This window comes from Caenorhabditis remanei, chromosome I (genome assembly GCF_010183535.1).
Source record: "Caenorhabditis remanei strain PX506 chromosome I, whole genome shotgun sequence".
NCBI lineage: Eukaryota > Metazoa > Nematoda > Chromadorea > Rhabditida > Rhabditidae > Caenorhabditis > Caenorhabditis remanei.
Genome location: NC_071328.1, coordinates 8,761,530 through 8,786,714, shown reverse-complemented (window position 1 = coordinate 8,786,714; position 25,185 = coordinate 8,761,530). Strand labels below are relative to the sequence as shown.

The following is a 25,185-nucleotide window of genomic DNA, read 5'->3' as shown; positions in this document are numbered from 1 at the left end:
GAGCCCGAGGTGAGCTTCGGTTAGTTTTCCTTCTCCCCCTTACTTCTGCTTCACTTCTTTCTGTGGAGACATAGAGAGAAAGAAAGAAAAAAGCAAGCACAGGAGGGCCCCCATGTTGTTGGTGGCTGGTGTGAGAAGAAGGAAAAGAGGATGGTGAGTGAAGAGAGAAACGAGAAGAACGAAGAAAGAGAGATCTCCCTCTTTTTCTCTTATTTTCTTCCTTTTCGTGCTGCTTCTACTTCTTCTCGTTCCTTGACGTCGTTGGCCCTCTCCCCGGTTTCCGCGCAGGAAAAGCCCGACGACGTCTTCTACTTCTTCTACTCTGTCCTCCCTCTATTCCCAACTTCTCACCCTCCTACACTTCTCTGGTTCTCTATGCTCCACGAGATGATGATTACTGCGGAGCACGCACAGACACGAATGCTCCCATGCCTTTCACGGAGAAGAAGAAGAAGAACGAGGAGCGCCACGCCTTCGATTTCTTCCCAGTCTCTCCGATTTCAATACTATTTCCCCAGAGGTCCTCCTGCTCCATAGGCTTCAAGGGTGTCCACATATATTTTCACGTTGACCAGTTAGGTTATACGTGTGTAAGTGTTATTAGTGTTGACGGTTGAAGCGAGTATCTTCTGATAAAATATGATCCTTTAAAATAGATGCCGAGCTGCTAAACATATTTCATTTTCTCCCATAATAAATGTTCCTATTTATGAAATTTCCAATTTCCCACGATCAAAATGTTGCGTGTGTCAATTATAGCCACTACTTCCCTTTTCTCATAATCAAAAAAATGTTTGTTCTTAAAAGTTCATGTGAGAAACGAAATTTTACCTTACTTGGCCACGCCCATTTCGTAAAACATAAAAGTGAGAATACATACGCTCACAGAAAAAAAACATGCAAAAAAATATCCAAAGCATGCGTGGTTTTCAAACTGATCTCTCTGAAACATAATATCAATCGTTATCTTATTTTCCTCTTTTTTTCGTTTGAAAATATCTCCGTTCTTTTATTAAAACATGCAAATATCTTGAAATTTATCTTTTTCAGATGCAAACGTCACAAAAAACAAAACAAGCACAGAAAAGGAATAGGGGTGACAAAAGTATTAAACGATTACAAATAAACAGGCGTGGAAGACCAGAAATCAATCAAACGTACGTTTTATTTTTGAAGCCTATATGCATATCATCTGATTTGATATTCTCCTGTAATTGAATTACACAGTTTCTATCAAATTTTCTGCTTTCCGCAATCTGAAGATTTGCAAAAACTCTAGTCCCGTTATGAGACGTTTTTCTTTTCAGTATTCCAACGATTTTCTTATACATTCGAATGGCAGTTGTATGGTTCACAATGGTTGTTCTTGATGCAATGACAGGCTTCCGTGTGGAATTATTATGGCCAGCGTGGCTTATGATTCGAGCTGTTGTCGAATCAGTTCAATTAAGAAATCAACATTGTGTCACAACTATTGCAAGCCCCTCATCACCGGTTAGTACATTTTTCATTGATTGTAGATATGCAAAAATTGAATTTTTGGTGATCTAGTATAATTTTTTCTTCCAAGTTCAATCTAGATTAGGCATTTTTATTCAAAACCTAAAGCATGGATGTAAAAATCAATTCAACCCTTTTTCAGAGGATTTCAATAATGTTTGTATGTATAACAGCAACATCAGATCTAATTTGTTACATGTGCATACCAACGCGAGTAATCGTGTTTGTAGCCACAGCATTCGTTTGGATAGGTTATCTACATCATTTGCATGGTGGTTTTTTAAGAACAGCTGCCACTGTATATGGTGAGTTTTCTTCGCATTATATTTTTCTAGACTAAAAATAATGTTATTTCATTCGGAGGTAGCTAGACGTGTTTTCTCAACTTTTCGGAGGTTATCGTTGAACGACTACGGTAGTGTACACTTCAAATAATTTGAATTTTCAGGTGGAGACAAGTCACAAGCATGGCCTATCATGATTATAACATGCTGCATAATCATATTCGAATTATTTTTCAGGATTCGGTAAGTTATTTTTTATTTGTTTCTTTTGATTCCAAAATTCTAAAGAAAATAAGTTTTTTCAGAAGTCAACCGGTGCTTATCGGCTTCTTTCCAAATGGTTAGTTGACTCTTTCTATCAAAGTGTGATATAATAATTCTCGAAATTTCAGTAGCAGATTGGGCGGGAATCACAGAAGTGTGGCCTCGAAGTTTGAATGCTTTTTTTAGTGCACATTCTATCGGATTTCCAGTTGTTATGACGACAGTTCAATTGAATCAATATATCGAGTGAGTTCTTCTCGAATTACGTATCACATGTGTTCAATTCAAAATTATACTTTTGAGTTATAAATTGTATTTTCAGTGATTGGAAGTTGCGACGAAAGCAAGGTGAAGTGTCATGTCAAAATGAGCAGTTATTTCGGATACTTGTGGAAAGTCTTCCTGCTGAATATGAGGGACCTAAAGATTATACGTCTCAGCATTGTTTAGAAGAAGGTATGAAATTTAAAAAAACAACAACGGGGTTCTGAAGTGATTCATTTGAATGCTTGTTTCTCCGGTTTCTACAAAAGTACAATTGTTTCCCTAGATTGTGGAGCTGGCGTCAAAATCAAAAAAGGCTGACGATCCACCTTGAATACATCAAATTACACATGTAAACTAATTTATTTATTTCCAGGAAGTGATCTGTACTATCTGGATCCACCCGTTCAAACAACACATACCATGCAAGCAATTCAAGCAGCACCAAGTGCAACACCTCCTACGACAACATCAAAAAAGAATGGAATACACAAGCGGAATGGAGAAGTGACGTCATCGACAACGACATCATCAAAGAAAAAGAAAAATGGGAATGGATCGTTTAATTCAACACCACCAAATGACAATAAGAAAAAGAACAAAACAATACGAGGCACTGATTTGGATGATTTGGACGATTCAGATGCAGATGATTATACATGGAGAGATCATTCTGGAACAGGAGAACAGAAAAGGAGTGGGGGAATTTATATTCTACGACTGATTTTCGGGGGCATTTGGTGGATTTTTTCTGCTGCATTTGTGGTTAGTTTAATCGAATTAATCGAGTGAAAACGGTTATCAATACATCTCATTTCAGAGTTCATCATCTTCTGAAAGTTCTGCAACCCATCGACATGACGACGACGATGACGATGAAGAAGTTGATTTGACAGAGAAAAAGAACGGACGAACTGATTCATTAACGAATTCAACGACAACTACAAAAGGACGAGCGAATACAATGCCATCAACAGCGAGGAATCAGAATAACAATCATCATCAGCAGCAGCAGAAGCATAAACATTCAAATGGGAAGAGTCATCATCAGAATCATAATCAGAAGTCTAACGGAAATGCTTCAAATGGACACGCAAGGTCATCAGGACTATCAGCAGCAATACGAGACAGTTCACATGATACAAATGCAAGTAATGAAGCTGATATACGAAATATGTCGAGAGAATTAGAATCATTACGTGCTGAAATATCATCAAGAAGAAGTTTAGAAGAGGACTACAAACTACAGATTTCAATGCACGAATCCAATGAAAACAGGCTAACACAACAGTTGTCAAATATGAAATTAAAAGCAGATCAGATGGAAATTAAGTATTCGACACTTGAAAGACATAGAGAAACTGATAAGTCACAATTGGAACAATCTGAAAGAAAATATGCGGATTTGTTGGGGAAGAAAGCCGAAATTGAAGCAACCTTAAGTGCTGAAAGGAAGGCGAGAATGGAAAATGCTAGCAAGAAGTGAGTGACGGTATCAGTTTCGCGAATGTTCCGTATGGAAACAGTTCGCTACTGTCTAAAAGTGATGGGAACAAACAGAAAAAAATATCATAGTTTCAGATACGACGTGGCAGAGCATCAACGCGAACGAGAACGACAACTGGAATCGGAAATTGATAAGTTGCGAGCCGAACTCAAATCGAAAGACGAAACGAATATGCGAATGGAATCAGAGTTACACGGACTGCGCAACTACAAGGAGGAGCATGATATTGAGGTGAGTACATTTGGAAGCATTTGGAAGAAGACAGAGATAGAAGGACATCTGGGCTTACATACAAACAAACAGTCCGAATATGTACAAAAAGATGATTAAAATTCAACATTTTAAAAAGTCACTAATTGATTCATCTCTACAGGCACTGAGTATGGAACTTCGCTTTGTACGTGATAAGTCCCTTCAAATGGAAGAATCATTGGCTGGAGAAAACAAACTGAAACAGTCTCTTTTCAAATGTCTTGGTGATGCTCGGGATACGATAAAATCATTGGAACGTCGATGTAATGAACTGCAAATGAAGAACGGAGGGTCTGGAGGAAGTAGTGAGACGTTGATGAATGGTGGACGTTCATCAACTGAAGCTAATAATGAAAATGATACGGTATGTTCAGATTAGTTTCTTTTTTCACTAATTACTCTCGATTTCTTATCTAGTTTCAGACGGCCTCTGATCAATCTTCTCCCCATCAACACTCTGCTATGGGATCACCAATTCCATTTGCCAAAATGCCTCTTACTGTAAATGTATCGAACCGACATGGATCGCCATTCAATGAGAAAATGTCTCCGATTGCATCAATCGGATCGGTAATGGCTGCTGCTGGAGTACCCGCTCCACCTGATTATATGATGGCTGTTGGAGCATCTGCTGCTTCTGTAGGAAGTGTTCCACAAAAACAGTCGAGTGTTGCGTTTCCTGGAATCAGGTAAGCTGTTTACTCTGTTTTCCCACAGTTCTACTAGAATGTCATATGTCATTCGCCCCGCCCACTTCCCATAGTTGACAAAGTGATGTGCGGAACCCGGGAGATGTCGGTTACTTCCCAAGACGTCCCTATATAAACAACCTTCTTCTGAATAGATATCGTTCTTCCGAGAACATATACTAAAATTGGAACAATACAGAGAAGATTAGCATGGCCCCTGCGCAAGGATGACACGCAAATTCGTGAAGCGTTCCAAATTTTTTTGTCTAATTTTTATTCACTGAACAACATGGCAGTCTATTTGATATTGATTGAAAAGAATCAGTTTTCATTAATACGCGTTTTTCAGATACAACGAGTTCACACATATGCCAACTGGAGGTGAACATCGTCTCTTTGATACACCTGCACTATCCGCTCCATCACCGAACGGAACTGACCCAGAAGATGACTTTCTTTTAAATAAAGGAAAATTTGGAGCCCCCGCCCAACCTGCTGCTCGTCTCGCTTGATTCTTTTATTTTCTTCCAGTTTTCTCGAAAATCTGAGTTTTCACCGTTCTTTCTTTCAAATTAATAATCTCATTGCTAAAAGGTGACTTTCGTTTTTTTTTTTTTTAATTTTCGCATTTTAAATTTTTTCCGCACCGATTTAATCTGTCTCTAGTCTTTTTTATCCCGTGATGTTTTTTTTCTTTCTGAAATCTTTTCAGCTTTTTCTATACAGTATCTCTTTTCCCTTTGGTCTCTTTCTCTGTATCTTTCCTCTGAAATTCTATATGTTATCATATTTTTTCCATTATCCTCATCATTTAAATAGTGTAGATAGTTTCAGAACGTTTCATTTTCTGAAAATCGAATTCTAACAGACACCGATAATAATGTCTTACTGTAACTTCCTTTTTAATAACTTAGTCATTTAGATTTAGCCAATTTAGTCATAAATAGTCACTATTTTTCTTTCTCTTTCTTATCCCAGTTTTCTGTCTCTTTTTCCCTGTCTTTTCTTCTTTTTTTCCATTAGGCACAACCCTCTGAAAGGAGGCGTGGCTTAATTCTATCACCGGGCTCTATAAGAACGCGCATTTCTTTCCTTTCCTCTATCGCTCTTCTATGTTTCTACATTTATATCCATGTAAATTGTTTTCTTTCCTTTTCCCCCATTCTTCTCTCTTTAAATTGCGTCGTTTCTTCTTTTCAACCGATTGGATCTCGAGTTACGGTTCTCCCATCTTCACCATCCAGCACCATCCATTTTATGACATTTTCCCCGTTTTTTGGGGAGTCATGTCGATTAAGATTTCTCAATTCTATAATGCTTGTCTCTCTCTCTCCTGTTTTGTTTTTTCTTAATATTTATTTTCTCTATTTTCATCTTTTGCACACATTGATAATTGATTATCTTCGGAGATGATCGAACAAGCAAGTAATTTAAAAAGCCAAATAAATTGGTTAATTAAAATTGATTTTAATTCAAAGCAAGGCATTCAAATATAAATTCAAAAACAACAACGACGTGAGAATATAAATTTAGATAGAAATCAACGTGGTTTTCAATAGAAACAGAACATTTCACTAGAAACAGAGTTCGTATCATACTGGCTTTCTTGAATTTTATTTTCATATTTTTATAATTATGAAATTTCGATCGTTTTTCATAATACTGATTCATATCGTTTCTATAAATGGAAAATTAACAAAAAGAGAAAATGAAGAACGTCTGGAAACTTGCGGAAAAGAGAAAATCGGTAAGAGATTTTCAATCTAAAAGAGAAGAAAAAAGTAAAGAGAATTACAGAAACGCTAGCAAAAGATGCTAATAGTATTTCAGTTGAAAACGAAACGAACTGGCTGAAAACGATTTCAATGGACTACGATAGATATAAAGATATTAAATTGAGATCTATTGCTATCTTAATATCTAAAAATCATCTGTTGGCTTCGTCTCATTTACTTTTGACAGATGATTTTAAATGGAGACATAATGGAAAAGAGTTCGAAAAGAAGTGTACGGATGGATCAGAGTTAGTCAGAATATTCTTTCGGCCAGTACAAAATATTCATAATTTCTTTCAGAAACTTCGTCTTGTCAGATTTCGATTCGTTGGAAGTGTTCAGTCCAGCTACTCCGAAAGATACTTCTGAATATCCACTCAGGCTGAACCCTACAAAACTTATTTTCCTGAAAATATGCTATAAGGGTGCTGGAGGAGCATTTCAACTCATTATGTCGCCGTTAATTATTGAGTTTAAAACTACTTTGCCTGGCTCAACACCTTGTTTGATTGATGATTCAAAAGTTATCGAAAGCCAAGACCCAGTTGATTTTTATGGACTCCATTCCGGAAAAGTAATCCACCGAAAAGTAACGTTTTTAAAATTGTTTAAACATGAAATTGATATCATTCAGTTACTCGTGTCGCCTGTGGGTTCTCAATCTTTTACAGTCTCCGGAATCCCAGGAATGAGATTTGGTCAAAGTTTTTTAATCAAAGATATTGATGGGAAATCGACATTGCTTTCAGTTAATACATATGGCGAAAACGAATCTGTATTTGCGCGGGTTCCCGAAGTATCTTTTTTCTATAATATGAACTGGTTGCGAGACGATATTTGCGAATTAACTGGAATTTGTCCAAAAGGAATGTACAAAGAAATAACGAAACCTTCTACGTCGATCCCTTCAACTTCAACTCCAAGAACGTCGGATTCTCTGCCAACGACTACAGAGATTATTCAGAAGAGGACATCAGCAACTGAACAAGGAACTGATTATGATTATAATGAATATGAGGATGAAAAAGAAGAGAATAATTGGGAAGAAGGCGATGAGAATGGATTTGATTCGGATGGGGTAATAAATGGAAATCGTCGGAGGAGCCAAATCAATAAAGGTCTCACTTTGATCGTATTGTTCTGTCTTCGTTTTTGATTTAATGAAATGAAACTACCGTAAATACTGTATTATAACGGCATGACGTTATATTTTTCAACTGCCTTCGAGAGAAACTTTGTGGTTTCAGAAACTCATTAAAATTGAACGAAAAAACTTTTATGGACGTTCTATTTGCTGATCTAGAAGTTACCAAACACGTTGCTTCTAATTAGAACCGAGAAAAAACCCCCTAATAAACATTTTTATGGATTCTGAGAAGAGATGGGGTCTCGTTATAATACAGGTGCCGTTATAATACAGTATTTACGGTATGTAGTCTATGCCGATCATGTTTTTCTTTTTTCTTCTTCTTCCTTTTTCTTCTTCTTCTATTCAGATTTCCTTCCAACTTCTGTATCAACAGTAGACGATTCTATGATGATGTCTATCGGCACTCGAAGCTTTGAAATGCTTTTTTTGACTGCGTTCTAAAGTTGAACTTCAGAAGTTGTTGCTTTGAAAGTCGTTCAAATCCTAATCAGGTTCAATTAGAATTATCTCGATTGAGAGAAACAAAAAGTCGGATTCTGTCAATCCACGGGTTCATAGGCTCTGCAACTGTTTTAAGAATTTGTTCTCTGGAATATATAATTTCATTTGATTGTAAGCAGCATATGATTTTCCAAATACATCACACTGGAAGGTAAAAATTTTTTAATCCATCATTACCACTATCAGAAATTTTAATAATATCCGAAATTGGGGATGACAGGGTTGAATATTTAGACTAGATGAAGGTTATGTTGAGAATATCTAGGCTATTTATTTTGTCATCATAGCAATCTACAGTTACTATTTAAATATGTTCTTCTTTTTTCGATTTTTAATAAAAAAAGGATTATTCAAAGTCATAATTTATTTTATCTTTTGATATAAAAAATAAAGAAAAACAAGTCACAGAAAGTTTTGAAAATCCATATGAAAAAGAGAGAACACAGAGAATGAGATGATTGGAAACTACAAAAAAATGATGGAAAAACGGAAATAAATCAATAATTGAATTAATCCAAAGTAACAATTTCAATTTCTCTAATCGGAGAGGGTACTTCCTCCTCGTAAAAATCATTCCTAATCACATGACCACATCCGTATCTCTTGATATTCTCAGGAACCGAAAAATTAACTTTTGGAGAATTGTGGGCGTCCATGAACTCCTTCACTGCATCTTTCTTATCGTCAGCTTTTCCGAATGCAGCATTCATTCGACTCGTCGCACTTTTTCCAGTTCTATTATCTTTATTGAAGACAATTGCAACATTTCCTTTGTCTTGATGGAACAGTCCATTGGTGAGTACGAAGAGAAGTTCATCAGTTGTCATGGATTTATGAGCTGAAAGAAGAGAATTAATGAGATGAAAGGTGACTACTTCTGCACTGAATCAAACATCTTCCAATTTTCAATTCACTCAAATTGATGAGACTCTCCTGCTTTTTTTGAGTCGGGCATAGACTTTTGATCGGGGAACGAAAATCGGGGAAAACAACTCGGTTTGCAAACTGCTCCACGAGTTTGCCCACTTTCCCCGATGTTCGTTCCCAGATTCATAGTCTCTCCCCGATTTTCGTGGGTCCCTTTTCTGTGAATAGTTGCTAAATCTAGATTATTTTCAACTTCTACCATCGTAATCCCCCTAACTTTCTTCTAATTCTCATACATCTGTTCGATAGGTTTTCTCTTTCTATCCAAAAAACATTCCATCATCATCTGGTCTCTTTTTGTGACCTGAGATACAGGATGGCACACAGGAAAAGAGAGCCCGTTTTCCCTCTTTATTACACTACTATTTCACTCTATCGGTGCTTTCGTGGAGTGGATGTCTGCTCAACAGAAGACACCTGACCACATGAAAAGAGAGAAAAACAGTATGCGAGGAGAAGAGAGATTAGACGGAATGGAGGAAATTATAGAGGCGGTCGTGGACCTCGTGCAACAGCCTGTTCTTAGGGTTATGAGGGGAAACGGACAGTAATTCGAAACGAGATGAGAAGAGCACTGGATATTATGAAACAGTAGGTAACAGTCCAACAGATATTCTGCCATCTCCGTCAACAACATGAATCTCACTGTTCATTAGACAGGAATAGGCACACGCGTGTCTGTCGTTTCAATCAAATTGTTTTCCTGTGTAGAGCAATACCAGATATCACCTGCCCTTTAGCTCTCGATTTTAATCCGCTCAGCTTTCTCACATTTGCACCCTTTTCCGTTTCCATTTTCTCAATTTCATCGTTTTCTCTATTCCCGGAAAGAGCAATATACCATGGGGGGGGGGGGCAATGTGCAGAATAAATGTGCAATCTACGGGAGCACAATTTGAAGAAAAAGAAGCATATTCGTGACGGAGAAAAATGGTTTTGAGAATTAAAAATGGGAGTAATGTCTCCGAAAGACGTTTTGTTTATTCTGTGGAGATAATTATTCAAAGAAATTATGAATTTTTAGAAGTTCTCATGTGAAAATATAGGTTTCTGAAGATCTACTTGAAAAGTCTTTTTCGAATAAGTTCCATTTTGATATAATACATTTCGGTCGGTTTTTCAAGTATTCAATTTCTCTGTTTCTGACATTTCGAAATTATTTTATAAACAGAAATCCCTAGTTTCTGTTAGTTTTCTATGTACTTTTTTCAATTTCAGAACCAATAGATTTGAACAAATTGAAACATACCTCCAACTCGATGTAACCATTCGAACATGTTCAAGTTCTCCATAATTACTGATAATCGTTGTCTCTTTGGTTTATTCTGCGCCTTTCTTCGTTTCCTCAAACGGATTGTCTGACAGAATGGACGGTATTTGATATGTTCATATGGTGTACAATCAACTTCTGAATCTGTATTCTTCGGTGGAGGAGTACGTGCCCGACGAAATGCTGGAAATGAATCCAGGAAGTTCTGTTTAGGCGGAGATGATGAAGATGAGGAACTGGCTGCCATTTTCCTGGAGAAACATTGAAAATTGTTAGAATAAGGATGAGAATTTGAATTGGAAGAAGAAGAAAAAGAGTTTTGATGCATAAAGTAGAATTGAACACAATTATTATACATATATATTAAAAGCAAAAAAGATGATTTACAGACAAGGGGCAAACTGAGATTTCGGAGGAATTGTTAATAATTGAAGTGTTTCTTAGTTTTCACAAGTTAAAGGGAAAATGGAAAACCTCAGAATCTGGAATAACAACACAGAACAGCACACACACACACACACAATACGAACCGAACCGAATGGGCGTGGCCTAATCAGATAACTCTATCTGTTCGGCCGACTAGAGAGACGCAGAGAGGTAAGAGGAAAAGTGCAATAAAACTAGAAAGGGGAGGGATTCTGAGGAATAGAGAAAAAGAGACATCTGTGAAATTGTGGAGACTCTGAGAGGAGGTATGGAGAAGAAGGGGACGTAGCCCCCAGACCTCGGAGCTTGATGAGTCAACTGTTGGATGGAAGAGAGAGAGAGGCAAACGAAGAGAAAATAGGCCAATTTTGAAGAAGAGAAAGGACAGCCATTTTCAAGATGAAAAATGGTCACACAAAATAAGACATACACTCACTATTTGGATCGTCCAGTTGGGTGGAAGGACGAGAAATGAGCTATGGGAGTCCAAGGTTTTTCGGATATCGGAGACTCAATTCAGAAAAAAAGAGAAAGGATCTCAATTGAAACCTCCCTGGAAGAACACTAATGTTGTTCTTTAAAATCTTATCTTTCATTATGAATACTCTTACTAGTTAGATTCAACCCAAACCTAACATGTTTTCGTTCTGTTTTATGAAAATTTTCAACTGTATAGCGTGATCGGACTCCTGTAAGAGGTTATGTACATTGGAAATTTGAGATTCACAGGTGATGCAACGTGTGCATCTCACATGGTACGAGAAGTGCTTCAGTTTAGTATTACCCTGAACAAGAGCTACTTTTCAGAAGGCTTCAAAATGATGTAGAAAATTCTCACATCCCAATTCTATATGTTGCTGGAATGTTCTTTATGGGAAAACTGAAAAATTCATGTGACAAATTTGCTATACTTCTGACTTTCTGCCTTCTGGATTTTCAATCATGTGACAATCGACACCTACATATTTTCAATCTCTCTGAGTATGCGGGATATTATCAACAATCAAACAACCAAATGTCAGACGACCTTTTTCAACAAGATAAGCGACTAGCTCTCAACGAATCAAAGACCAATTTCCCATTTCAGCAACTGCATGTATGCATTTTCTAAATTCGATGTACGTGTACATATCTATCAAATATCAGATTAATAATCAGTTTGTTGGGTTGGATAATCTGTCTGCTCTGTCGTCTGTAAATGTCCTATGAGTCATGTCAACTGAAAGGGCATGAAAAGGACATTTCAGCTAGATTTAGAACTTCAACGGAAATCGAGTAGAAAAGGGAAGTTATACAAGAGAATAGGAGGAAATTGAAGGGAAGGAATCCTTTGAACACGACTGATTTTGTGAGATTATAAAAATTTCAAGAGTTGTTAATCTGTGGAAATTCAATCACACTTTTGAACTAACTGAACATAAAAGAATTCTTACAAAAGTATCGTGGATATTGGAATTTGAAATAAAAACCAATAAAGAAGACGACAAGTTAAAAGCAGAAGAATAATTATTCTTTTTTTGTTTCCAATTCAAATAAACAGACCATTGTTTTATCTCGCAAAAAAGTGGAAATCATTTTGTTACTATCGAAAACCTTGGATATTGAAATTTAAGTTTTCAAAAGACATTTGATAAAACATGTATCTAATTTGCATTATCTAATGACTAATTTTCGGTTTTTAATGATATGTTTTATGTACAGAAATTCTGGGAAAGTTGATCAATGTTTATATATTCCTATCTATCAAGTTACATATCAATTTCAGACTGGATTATATAAACACCTGTCACTATTCCATCTTCTCACAAAGAAACTTCTCTAATCTAATCTAATCTAATCGCGGACAACTCAAATGCCACAGAAATTTTCAATTAACCACATATTCAGTGTTAGAATGTATTGCAGAGCTGTGCGGAAGTAAAATTTTCAAAATAGGAAGTCGGAAGAAGGAAGAAAGAATAACATTTTTAAAAAGGAAGACGGAATAAGGAAGAAGGAATAAAATTTTTTTAAAGGAAGAAGGAAGAAGGAAGTGAAAAATGTCCGGAAAAAGGAAGAAGGAAGTGAAAAAAGGGCAGAAGTCGGAAGTAATTTTTTTCAAAACGGATGTCGAAATTTGTCAGCTTGTATAGGAACATTTTTTATTGTATTTTTTATTGCAACCGGGTAATAAAAAAAAGAGAAATTAGTATTTAAAATTTCAAATATATTACGAAAAAGATGTTGGAAGTAAAATTTCAAAAAAGGAAGACGGAAGAAGGAATAAAATATCAAAAAAGGAAGAAGGAAAAAGGAAGAAGGAAGTGAAAAAATGCCCGGAAGAAGGAAAAAGGAAGAAGGAAGTGAAAAAATGCCCGGAAGAAGGAAAAAAGAAGAAGGAAGAAGGAAGAAGGAATTCCGCACAGCTCTGATGTATTGCTTATATACAAGCTGAAAGGAATTTGGAAAATGTTTTCAGATTTCAATGATAGAAACCAGAAACCCTGTAATTATGCGAACCAAACTAATTACCGAGTCTCGAGCTATCAGTATTTTTGATACTCTGTACGGGAAGAATTCAAGAAAAAACAAAGACAAATAAGAAATGATGACTAGCAGGTTTGAAAAGTAACAAAAGCAGAGAAGAAATGAGATCATGCAACACTAAAACGGACAAAAAACAAATTGAAAATGTCCCACAGTTTATGAGATAATAGTCAAAGAGACAGAGAAAGAGAGAACGGGCGGACACTCTTTTCAGAATGTTTTACTATTGTTCGTATCCCATGTTCTATTGTCCCTTTTCTGTGCTCTTTTTGATATCAATGAATGGGTGGAAGTGGTGATAGTGGGTGTTGGTTCAACGAAGAAAGACTACAATTAGTCGACACGCGATGTTGTGTATTTGGGGTCAGTGATAACAATAACCAAATTTCCATTTTCCAACTGAAAAACTAGAGAAAATCAGGAGATTTAACCGAATTATTGAGGTCAAATTCTAAATTCAATCAAGAAATATGGGAGACGGAGCTGAATGCACCTGTCCAGGTCGGTTTGGTATGAGAAATACATAAATAACGCGGCCTAACGACGCCTACAATTTGTTATATTCATCAAAAGAGGAAGCTCACGGAGCGAATGAGGTAAGAGGTGAGCACGAAGTGGCAGATGGTTGGAGGGTTTGGACGGTGCATGGTCGTTGTTGTTGACAGATTTATGGCATGAAGGTTTCGAAGGGATTGGGAAGGAAAAGAAGGAGAGTACCTTGGTTATTAGAAACAGATGAGAGGAATATGAGAAATGGAAAGGTGGAAAAAGGGAATTGGAGGGAAGGGTCTGTTTGTAGGAAGAACACCTGCCAAGAATATGTCTATCTGTGTGTCGGTTAGTTCGAAAAACGACATTGATATGATCAATGTGAAATTTATTAGAAGTAGTGACAAAAAAGATAGGTTGGAGATGTTTAAGAACGAAAAGAATCATAAAAAGTAAAGCGAACATTTTCAAAAGATCTGGGAATGTAAAGTTAAAAAGAAATGACGGAAAGAGAAAGAGAGAAGAAAGAAAATGAAAATGAGAATTACAAAGGAATATGAATGGAAATGAAAACAATTATAGTTCCAAGAGTTGTAAATTTGCAAGTTGAACTATGACATCAGAAGAAGTTGTATCGTGAAGTAAGGTCAAAAGGAAAAATGAGGGAGCAGATTCAATTCATGAAAAGTAAGCTTTTTTGGAACCAAATATGGTTTTCTGACATTGAAAAAGTGATAAAATCGAAAAATCCATAAACCAGGAGACGAGGAAAAAGGTGGACAGGGTATTAACTGTTATCAGCAATTATCGAGTTAGTTGCTGATAAGGAAACAGAAAAATGGGGGGGGGGGGGGGGAAGTTATCAATCGAGCATGATTTCATCGTGGATTTCTTGTGCATTTACGTGTTTCTTCAAAACCTTCTGAATCGTTTTGAAACTTGAGACTGCATAGCAGCAAGCGAAGGAATCATGAAGATTGTAGACAATGAAAGCGATGACTTCTTCGGCAGTGATATTGACACCTGTAATGTGGAGCCTTGTTCACATTTACTTCAAAAAAGATGACCTCATTCGGCCAGTGAAAAAAATATTCAAGAACCTACCTTTTTCGTGTAAGTCGGACAAATAGTTGAGAGCCTGAATGATGAAATTCGATGGCGCTTTCGCTTCATAGTTGGTCATTGGCATCACCTGAAAAATCACATTTTCAGAATGAAAAACCTATTTTATTATAGTAAACTGAAATTACCTTGGCTCTATTCCAGTTTAGATGTCCTTTGAAAACTTGAACTTCCCAAAAAACACTTAGACGTCCCTTAAAACACTTAAACGTCCCTTGAAACACTTAGACGTCCCTTGAAACATTTAAACGTCCTTTCGGTTCCGAATTATGTTCAAAAATGTTTAAACGTCCCGAAAAACATTTAGACGTCCCAAAATACGTTTAGACGTCCCATAAAATTTTGAGACGTCCTTTGAAATCCGAAAATTTGGTTTTAAATAATTAGACGTCCCAAAAAACATTTGAACGTCCCAAAAAACATTGAAACGTCCCAAAAAAAGTTTAGACGTCCCTTCAACACTAAAAGTCACTGAAAGTGTTTTAAGGGACGTCTAAATATTTTTTGGGACGTTTCAATGTTTTTTGGGACGTTTCAATGTTTTTTGGGACGTCTAAATGTTTTTTGGGACGTCTAAATCTTCAGAACTATGTTTTGGGATTTCAAGGGACGTCTAAACATTTTATGGGACGTTTAAACGTTTTTTGGGACGTCTAAACTTTTGAAAGGACGTTTTAAAAAAATTAGAGTTTGAAAGGACGTTTAAGTGTTTCAAGGGACGTCTAAGTGTTTTAAGGGACGTTTAAGTGTTTTAAGGGACGTTTGAGTTTTTAAAGGACATCTAAACTGGAATAGAGCCATTACCTTTGTAGCAGTTTGAATATGAGCCGAGATGAACGGTGCAAACTGCGGATAGTCTCTCATAAGTGGAAACTGGTTTAAGATGTTGAGCTGAAAACCAGTTATTGTTTTTCAATCATCAAAAGGTGAGTTGATAGTAAATGCAGCCAATTACAAAGTTGTATCAAATAGATTCAACATCATCGGGACTGTGACCTATACATTATTATTCTAACTAGACCAACTCATGAACAAGGCACGAGAACTTGCTATTAGACTGTAGATAAATAAAGTGGAAAACAAGAACTCACCAAGGATTGCTCAGCTTGCATTTCTGTTTTCGATATCTCCAAGACCTGCCGAAGAATATCTTTGAATTCTCGATCTCTCGTAAAACAGGGAACCGCTTTTTCTTGACATCTGGAGGCATCAATCCACTCCGAATGATATAAATGACGACATCCAATAGATACTCTGCTGATTTCTCCAAATCCGCGACTCCATCGAGTATATGTTATGTGCCATTCAATGTCCATTGTTGGATATTCTCCATATGAAACAGGATTCGGAACAGACGGCAGAAGACGAGACAGCACCTTTTCTCCATTCAAATGTGGGTGACGGGGACATAAGGAGGCGGGTTTGAAACCGATTTGTTCGCGTGCTCTCTTTGGATCAGGTTGTTGAATACTGCTGTCAACTTGAGCAACTTGTCGTTTTCTATTCTGGAAACAGTTTTGAATATTCGGTTGAAACGAAGCATGAGTTATGGTAGTGCTGGGTTGTTGTTCAGTTTCTTTCATTCACTTTAATTTTCGCCTGAATCATTATCACATTCATGATCTCATCTGCCTGATCTTTATTTCTCTTCAACACTGATCTGTTTATACAGTACTCTGGAGTTTTCGGTGGTACCTGTTCCTCCAACATCGGCATTACCTCATTCGCACTGGCTTCAATTGCAGTCGCATGGGAGTTGCGTGGTCCAGGTTTTTGAATTAGGGGCATACTGTCCACTTTCTCAATGGCAGAGACCTGGAATCGTTGTCCGTCGTCTTTATTCGAAGGAGCAATGTCAGAAAATGTGATTGGTGCTGGAGCTGTTTGCAAAATTGGTTGTGCGAATGAGATCGTGGATCCGGGAGTTTCAATAAACGGTACTTGTAGCAAATCTGACAAGCTTGGAACTTGCAGGGTGCCTTCTGGATCATGCTTCAACCATATGGATGCTAGATGCAGTAGGTGATTTAACGAACGTTCATCAGTTAAATATTCTGGTTCCTTCGGAACAAGTGTGTCTGGTGGATTCACTGGTGGTTGTGGAATGTGGATTCCGTGAGGCAATGATCCTGAAGCGGTGGGCTTGACCAAACTTGCTGTTTTAGTAGTGCTCTGATCATTCATACTTTGTGGCAACAAAGAGTCAGCTGATAAATCATCTACTGCCGCCTGGGAGTTTGAAGACGCTGAAAACATTGTTTTTGGGAATTTTGAAGTAATTGGATCATGAGTCGTTATACTTTTCACTGTGTTGGTAGGGATGGACATTGGGATTGCAGTGTGATTCGACATATCCAGAGGTATCTTACAATTCTTTGATAACAGGGTTGGGAACGGAAAGGCGTCAATTGGGGCTGATCTTGCTTGAACGGTTTCAGTGGGTTTCGCGGCAGTGTTTCCTGTGACCATTGACATCATCTCTGGTACAACAGCCTTCGTAGTTCGAATGTGAGCATTGACGTTTCTGATAGAAGGCTCTTGAATGAAATCGTTTTGAGCTGTGGGTATTGTAGATGAGATCTCCCGAGATAGTTGGGAGCTGACGATGTAGTTTTGATTCAAAATTGATGAGTAATCAAATTCGTTTGTCGTTTGTTCTTGAAGGTTTCGGATGGCTTTGCTGTGCGGATCTGGCATCATCAAAGGTTTAGAAATTGTGCAGTTGTTGGGAATTGCTTTAACCGGAGCGGACTTCACTGTTTCCTTCATTTTCGATTTAAAGTGAACCATTTTTGATGTTTTTCTGTGGCCATTTTGCTTATTAATGGTTAGTGTCGAATCAATGGTAGCAGTTTTTTGGCTGGCAGTTTGAATTGTGTTGGAACTGTTGGCTGGCATATTCATCGAACTCATTCTGATCTTTGCTTCTGCAGTTGCACTTGGCATGGATAGTTTATGATCAGTCGGAACATCTGAGGTTCTGCTCTGAACCATGAAGTCTTCTGATTCTGTTTGAATTAATTTAGGTGCCATCCTACTCCGCTTTTTGGCCTCGAACAGTTGGGTCAGTAGACTCGCCGTTTCAATTTGAGGCGGACGACTCGGCGGTACAGATGAAATAATTGGTGTCGACTTCTGTACCAATTCTTTCGAGACCATCGGTTCTAGGACCAATAATGTGGAGAGTGCGATCTGGGGAACAATAGTGTCTCGGAGCAAAAGTTCTCGCAACATTGGACCGGACACTGTGGCAGGATTTAATGATCTTTGATTAAAAATTGCAGTATCTTGAGTTGAAAGTTCATCGACACGAAGTTCCGTGGCAGCTGTTTTCCCAGTTGTACGTTCTCGAGTAACACTCTTTTTAGACTTGACAGAGTCAATCGAAATTTCAGCATCCTTCTTCACCATATCAGCTGATTCTGAATCAATGCAAGATGTTACAGACGGGAACTGTTTGATCGGATGAGGCATTGAAGTGTCTGATTCTTCATTTATCGCTCGTGATGATCGGGCCATGTAATCCACTCCAATAACCTGAGGATAATCAGTGAGCCTTCGGGAAGATTGGCTTGATGAACCGGTGATTTGTTCAGGTGAATTTAGGAGAGACTTAGAAAGAACAGGAACAGTTTTCTCAACTGTTAACAGTGGGGATGGATCTTCAACTGTTCTAATCGATGTCTCTGCATACCCGCTTGAATCAGTTTGTTTCTTTACCAAATTCTTCTGTGCCGTTACAACCAAAGTATCCATATAATCAGAAGTTGGGGATGCATTTTCAGGTTTCTTCAAACAACATCCATCCTCTTCTTCGAATGCGGGTTTCATTGAATTGGTTACCAAACCAAGTTCAAATTCTAGAGCATCTGCATCCATAGTGCATGATGACACATCTAATCCCATTGAACTGTTAGATTGTTGTTCATTGTCAGACTTCGCATGTTGTGTTTTTTCACGCATTCCTCGAACTTGGTTCTTTTGATTGCCTTCCGACTGTATAGATCCCATAATAACTGGATTTGCCTTCTTTTCCGGTTGTCTTTGTTTTGCTACCTTCATTGGTGGCTCGGAAGCTGATCGAGCTTTCCGCTTCAATGGTCTCTTTGACGAAACATTAACTCCAATAGGTACAATTTGTCTTTCCAAAGACGCAGACGCTGGCCTTGCTGCATTTTGTTTCAAAACTTTCTCTGCCGAACTTTCAACAGAAGAATCAATATGTGATTTCGTGATAGTGATGTTTGGAATCACTGACTTGAGAGGCTCTTGACATTGTCTCGATTTCAAAGACTCAGAATCAGAGTGTGAAATCATTTCTTTGATTTCAGTTTTCTCTGCATCCTCTATGTCTATTGAGACTGCGACGTCTGAAGCATTGAGAAATGTTTCCAAGTTCTGAGTAGTTTTCAAAAGACTCATTGGTTTCTTGACAGCTTCGATATCAGCATGGTTCATAGTACTCCGCTCCTCTTGTTCGGGTACGACGACATCAGTTTTCAAACTAGATTTATTTGCAGTGCCCTGATCCGTATCCATCGGCTCAGCTGTGTTATTTGCGACCTTCATGTAGTCTGTGGATCCCTCGTTAGGAGAAGGGACGACGGCGGTGGACTGTGCACTCTGATAAGTTGCGAGAAGAAATGCCCTGCTGATTGCTTCAGCTTCTAGAGCAGAAGATACTTCTTGTTGAACTTCGTCGCCATGTTCTTCTGGTGTTGCATTGTCCTTTTCACCACGTTTCGATTTTTTCGGCCTTCCCGCTTTCTTTTTTGGACCAATCATTTTAGGTTTTGCAGTCGTTCTGTTTCTTTTATTCTTCGTTTTTTCCGTAGTTGCTTCAGGAGTTTCTGGCACATCAGGAATTGTCGGGAGAGTCACTGATCTTTGAGTGGTCGGGAATCCAAGAATGGGCAACGCCAGAGGATTTAGCCATCCTTGAAAAAACGGTATCTGTGGGAAGAGGTTTCTTTGACCGCTCATGAAAGTCCGAAGAATTTCATTTCCTATTGGTGGTGGTGCAACTTGAGAGGTTGAGGGAACAGAAGAATATGGATTTGGAACCTGAAACAGGGAGATTTCTTCTTTTCTTTCTTCAACTCGACTTTCTATTTATATTTCAACTGCACAATATTCTATGAACGACTTCTTTATTGTACTTCTCGTATAAATCAAGTATAAGTGGAATAATTAGATTTAATACAAAACCTGTAAAACAAGCATGGGTAAGGCTAATTAAAAGAGAAGGACAGTAATTTAAAAAAACCGAGTATGTAGTTTCTCATCTTCAAGAAATTCAGTTTATTCTACTACGTGAACAATCAGACAAGAAGGCTTAATGAAGATTATGTAATCTAGGTACAGAAGTCAGTAGACTAATTAATCAAGAAAGTAAAGTAGTGAGAAGAATAAATAATATCTCGAGACAGCCAGAGAAAGAGTTATAATATCAGACATATTGTGGACTCAACAACAGCTCTCTATTTCTAGCTCTCTTTCTCTAGTAGTCACACCCTAATTTTTAAACGATTTTTCAACTGACCTGAGTGATTACAGAGTTTCGACAAGGCAGGTTTTGAACACCTTGCATGAATTGAGGAGTACTGGAACCCATTTGTAAGAGCAATTGTGGGAATTGTTGGTTATAGACAGTTTGGCCGGGAGCGGGTTGAGATGTGGATGGTCCGAGGAGGGGAGAATTCACGAAGCGCTGGAAATTGTTGATAAACTAAATCTGATCAAGACAATAATTGGAGGATAGAAAAATCAACTAGAATTATCATTCAATTGATGAATAATGAATGAAAAATCTCCGGATGTCTTACCTTTTCTCTTGCTGTCCCACGAAGCAATTCCTTTCCTCGTTCTGCTATATTCTTTGCGGCATCAACACTGTATCCAAGATGAAGCAAAATTTTAATGACGCATGTTGATTTTTTCTCGAAATCCATGTTTTTCTCAAGCTTCGACGCTAGAAAGAATACTGTGCAACACACATCTTTCATTTCACTGCTACTTGAACTCTTTATCATTGATCTCAGTTTTGTTGCTTCAGCGGATTGAAGCAATTTGGCGAATCGTACTTGTTCTCCGCTTGGTTGATTCGGCATAGGATTGGGAGAAACATTTGATGGAACTGGGGCAAGTGGTGGAGCAACGGGTGACTGGAAAATATTCTTAAACTATAGGAAATGACGGGTTCACTTGTTTTCAATAAAATCTCCAACTGAATGTAAGTGTTCCCAACATTTTAAGGTAAATGTGACTAATCCAAAAATCCACATCGGCAAATGTCGCTAAGTCTAGGCAAATGTCGCTAAGTCTAATTCCTTCCTGCACCATTTTACAACAAGACTTCTACAAGTATCAACCTGTTTTTGAGTTACATTTGTGTGATAATTGAGTCGAGACTTATGGGAGACTTGTGCTATACGTGGAGACTATAACCGAGCTATAAAGGAGACTACCCACCTTACCTGAACAGTTGCAGAGTTTCCTGTCGTGGCTGCATCCGGCATTGTTTTTAGATGCTTATCCAGAATACTTTCAAGTGGCGGGCAAGTCATTTGAGACGAATTAGATGCAAGAGAAGAATTAGAAGCAGCAGAATCCTATATTTTATGATTTTCAGTTTCCGAAAGTGCTCAAGAAACAAAGCTACCTGTTTTAAGGATGCTATGATGACTTCTTTCCCCGATTCCAAAATATCCGCGATTTGGTTTGCACTGAATCCCATTTTGAGAAGTAGCGAATTGATGTAGTCGGTTTTTGATTCCAAAGTGAGATTGTGGCAGTAGTGACTGCAAATCAGAAGCGAGGCGAAGACAGCCTTCATTTTCATGTCTTGATCCAGACATGATTTCCTCAATTTGAAGAGTTCATTTACGAGAAATCGAACTCTTTCTTCATCGCTCCAAGATGCTACCACCTCCAATCCGGGAATCGATGCAGCAGAATATGGACTACTTGAGGAAACAAGAGGAATGGAAGGAGCCGGGGAGTATGGTGGTGGAAGTGGTGGACGAGTTGGATGATTCTTAAAACGGAAAGAGAGATAAAGTGACTGACTGAGAAGAGGAACAACAGATAATATCAGTGACTGTTACCGATTTATTATTCCGCTAGTTGTAGTATTTTTTTGTCGATTTTCATACTCACCAAAAGAGGTCCTGGTAATCGGGATGGTGACTTGAGCATGAACGCATCGGACTTTTCCTTCATGAAAGATGAAATAAAAGTTTCTGGGACTTCATTCTTTTTGAATAGGTATCGGATATAATTATCTCTTTCTCTGATTGATGTGAGTCCTTGATTGTTGGCAATCAAATCACTCAAATTCTTCACTTTACTCATCCACTCCTTTGATTTTACTGGTTTCTTCAAGTCCTCTTCCAATAAACAAATGAGTGGTGCCGTGATTTGTTCAACCTGCTCATCGGTGAGTTTATCATTGAATGGAGCCAGCATATGTGCAAGTGGAGCTTCAAGAATCCAAGAGGTGTGAGCAGAAGAAGACGTTGAAGCAGATGATGGTGGATTTGACACAGAGGATGAAAATTTAGGATTCCGCTGAAATAAAGCATGGGTAAAGCAAGGCGTTTTGTTGTCAGGTGTCATATTCATTCCTAAAATTGATCCACAGTAAGGTTTAAAAAGTGAAGCATCGACAACTACAAAAATCCATCAGAATTTTCTCAGAATTCACTCAATAATATACGGAAAACGTGTTTGTTTTTAACTTATTTCATTGAAAATTATCACTGTTTTTCAACTCGTCAAGTTGTTGATAGAAGGAAATAGGCAGAGCTGAGAGAAAAGAAATTTTCCGAGAGTGTTACTCAAGTCATAAGATTATCAACACCCGGGGACTATTATACGAATCAGTTCGTGACGAGAGCAATCAGAAAAGTTAAAAAATAAGATAATTAGCGAATTAGAAGCATGCGACAAAAAGAAAAAAATTATTTCAGAAAATTGAAGATTGAAATGAGACTCCACTAAGTAATTTAGTTTGGAACCCTTTGAATTTAGAAAATACATCGATGTTAGTTAGCTGATTTTCTAACCTGTGCAAAGCTTGTATCCATATTCAATGGAGCCAACTGGTGAGAATCATTTTGTTGTGCCTGTTCTTCCAATATTCTTTCCTTTTTCTCAAGCAATCCGTTCAAATTGAACATCTGTAAAACAGAAACGTTAAAAAATTAAGAAATATATTCTATATGATCATACCCCTCTTTTCGGATGCATTGAATTTCCATCATTTGAATCGGTAGTACGATCAATTGTCGAACATCCAGGGGCCGGGAATCGATCCATCGCTTCAGACAAAGTGATTTTTCCTGTTCGAATCAACTGAAATCATTTTTCTGTTTTAGAGAAAAGTCATATTTCGAATAGAGAAAAGCCACGTTATGTTGGTTTAGTAAAGTTTGATTTCTAAGTTGAAGAGATTTTCAAAATTTGATCGAGTTATTTTGTATTTATTCGTATCCACAGATATCAAAATGATATAATTAGGGATAGATCTAGCATGTACTTTTACAATCAACACGGATTTCATCCCGTGAAATTGGGAATTGAAGTTTTAATAATTCCACGAAACTGAAATGTTCTCGAAGTGTTGCTAAGGCTAGCCCATAGATCTAATGAAAATCAGAAATAATCAAGCTATGAAGAGTCTAAATGTTGGATCCTTGATCTACTGGATAACTGAATATTTCTCGTACCTCGGCAGCTTCAGCCACAGGTCGTGGGGCAAGACCGTTTAGAAACTGAGAATGACAAATCTCAAATTCCAGATTCGAAAGTTCTGCATTCTCTGCCATTCTTTCTTTTTTGTTAGAATGGGAGGAGTCTTCTGAATGTGTTTAGACATTGTTGATAAGTCACAGAGAAACCAAAGGGTTTTTGAAACAAAACGAATAATTTGTTTACAATTTCCACAAAAGAGTAAAATGATACACGTAGGTGCAGACTGGGAGCAGGGAGCACACACTTTTCATTTAAATTATTTCCCATCAACGAACAAAAAAAAGAACGAAGGGGTCTACAAACTGAAAACGACTATTCATCACAACCAACACATTCAGATACGTCAAATTAACCAATCATAACCATACTCTTCCAAGCTTTTAGTTTATGACTAAGTGATATAAACTCATAAATTCAAGACTCAATAAAGTTGTTTCAAATTTTAGCCTTGTTATGTTTATTTACTTTTGTTACACTGTTACACTGTAAAACGAAAAACGACAAGTTAACGCTGCACTTTGAAAAAAGAGAAGGATGACGAAGAAGAGAAAGAGAGGCGAGTATGAAGACAGGCGGTTTCTTTTGAATTTTGAATTCCACTAGAACCGAAAATAAGAAAGTTTTGAGGAAAGTGCAACATAGATGATGTAGGTCTATAATGCACTTTTGTTATGATTACGGTAATGTACAAAGGGTGAAAAATTACAACGAAAATGGTTCACTATAGCATCCTTGGGAACCCGAGAGGACTCGATAAACCATACGGAATTGAAGCAAATGTTCAATTTCGAACATTGAGTCTTTTTGAGAGTTCTGTGGCACCTATTGACTCGATGATAAACAAACAAAGTAAAATAAAAAATAAGTGGACCAAGTTAACATGCTCTCAGGAAAAAAACCACCAAGAAACATGTTCCAGTGAAAGTACAATCAATTGAGTTGATGAACACTCAGATGCACACCTAAGAATTTCAATCTACTTTTTGGTCATCTCTTCGATTGGTTGTTTATTTGGAAACAATGCCAACAACGAATATGAAAAAGATAAAAATATATAGGTGTGTGTTACATTACGGATAGATCTGAATATGCTAATCATGAGAGAATACATTCAATCGCGAAAAACATAATGGTGTTGTATCAGAACGATATGAATATCGAAGGAATTGTTGTTTGACTATTCATGTCTAACACGATCATTTCGAACACTTAGAAACTACCGGATATTCTTTAATTTCATACCGAGAACCTATTATCATCAGGTGTGGAGACGACGAAAGTCTCAAATGAGCACTCAGCTAACGCATGAAGGTATACAGTGTTGTAAAATTTCTGAAATCAGAAAATCAAAAAAACAGAATCACAAGACAAGATTCAATCAAACATTGAAACCAAAAGACTCTCAAAAGATTCTAGAAATCTTCTCTTTACAAAAAGCATTATTTCATGCATTCCCCACAATTGTGACGACCCGATGAATCATTT

General features: G+C 37.5%; 4 protein-coding genes across 4 annotated transcripts; 2 read left to right on the top strand and 2 right to left on the bottom strand.

Annotated features, from left to right (window-relative positions):
- Positions 1–1,335: 1,335 nt before the first annotated feature.
- Positions 1,336–5,272, top strand: GCK72_001802 (uncharacterized protein; the record flags this gene model as incomplete). The annotated part of the gene is made up of 12 exons (XM_003115062.2): positions 1,336–1,494; positions 1,643–1,805; positions 1,949–2,027; positions 2,090–2,124; positions 2,177–2,294; positions 2,371–2,504; positions 2,689–3,077; positions 3,133–3,794; positions 3,894–4,050; positions 4,193–4,435; positions 4,495–4,760; positions 5,110–5,272. 12 exons carry the CDS (start codon positions 1,336–1,338, stop codon positions 5,270–5,272), a joined length of 2,568 nt encoding a protein of 855 aa, XP_003115110.2.
- A 1,353-nt stretch (positions 5,273–6,625) lies between these two features.
- On the top strand, positions 6,626–7,691 carry GCK72_001801 (uncharacterized protein; the record flags this gene model as incomplete). The annotated part of the gene is made up of 3 exons (XM_053723132.1): positions 6,626–6,783; positions 6,836–7,109; positions 7,170–7,691. 3 exons carry the CDS (start codon positions 6,626–6,628, stop codon positions 7,689–7,691), a joined length of 954 nt encoding a protein of 317 aa, XP_053591777.1.
- Positions 7,692–8,695: 1,004 nt separating this feature from the next.
- On the bottom strand, positions 8,696–10,630 carry GCK72_001800 (uncharacterized protein; the record flags this gene model as incomplete). The annotated part of the gene is made up of 2 exons (XM_003114770.2): positions 8,696–9,024; positions 10,363–10,630. The coding sequence occupies 2 exons, from the start codon at positions 10,628–10,630 to the stop codon at positions 8,696–8,698; spliced, it is 597 nt and encodes a 198-aa protein (XP_003114818.2).
- Positions 10,631–14,686: 4,056 nt separating this feature from the next.
- GCK72_001799 (uncharacterized protein) lies at positions 14,687–23,774 on the bottom strand (the record flags this gene model as incomplete). Its single annotated transcript, XM_053723131.1, has 13 exons — positions 14,687–14,847; positions 14,929–15,016; positions 15,751–15,837; positions 16,038–16,451; positions 16,534–20,010; positions 20,489–20,656; positions 20,772–21,110; positions 21,423–21,557; positions 21,608–21,982; positions 22,105–22,515; positions 23,013–23,126; positions 23,179–23,301; positions 23,676–23,774. 13 exons carry the CDS (start codon positions 23,772–23,774, stop codon positions 14,687–14,689), a joined length of 5,991 nt encoding a protein of 1,996 aa, XP_053591776.1.
- Between the last annotated feature and the right edge of the window lie 1,411 nt (positions 23,775–25,185).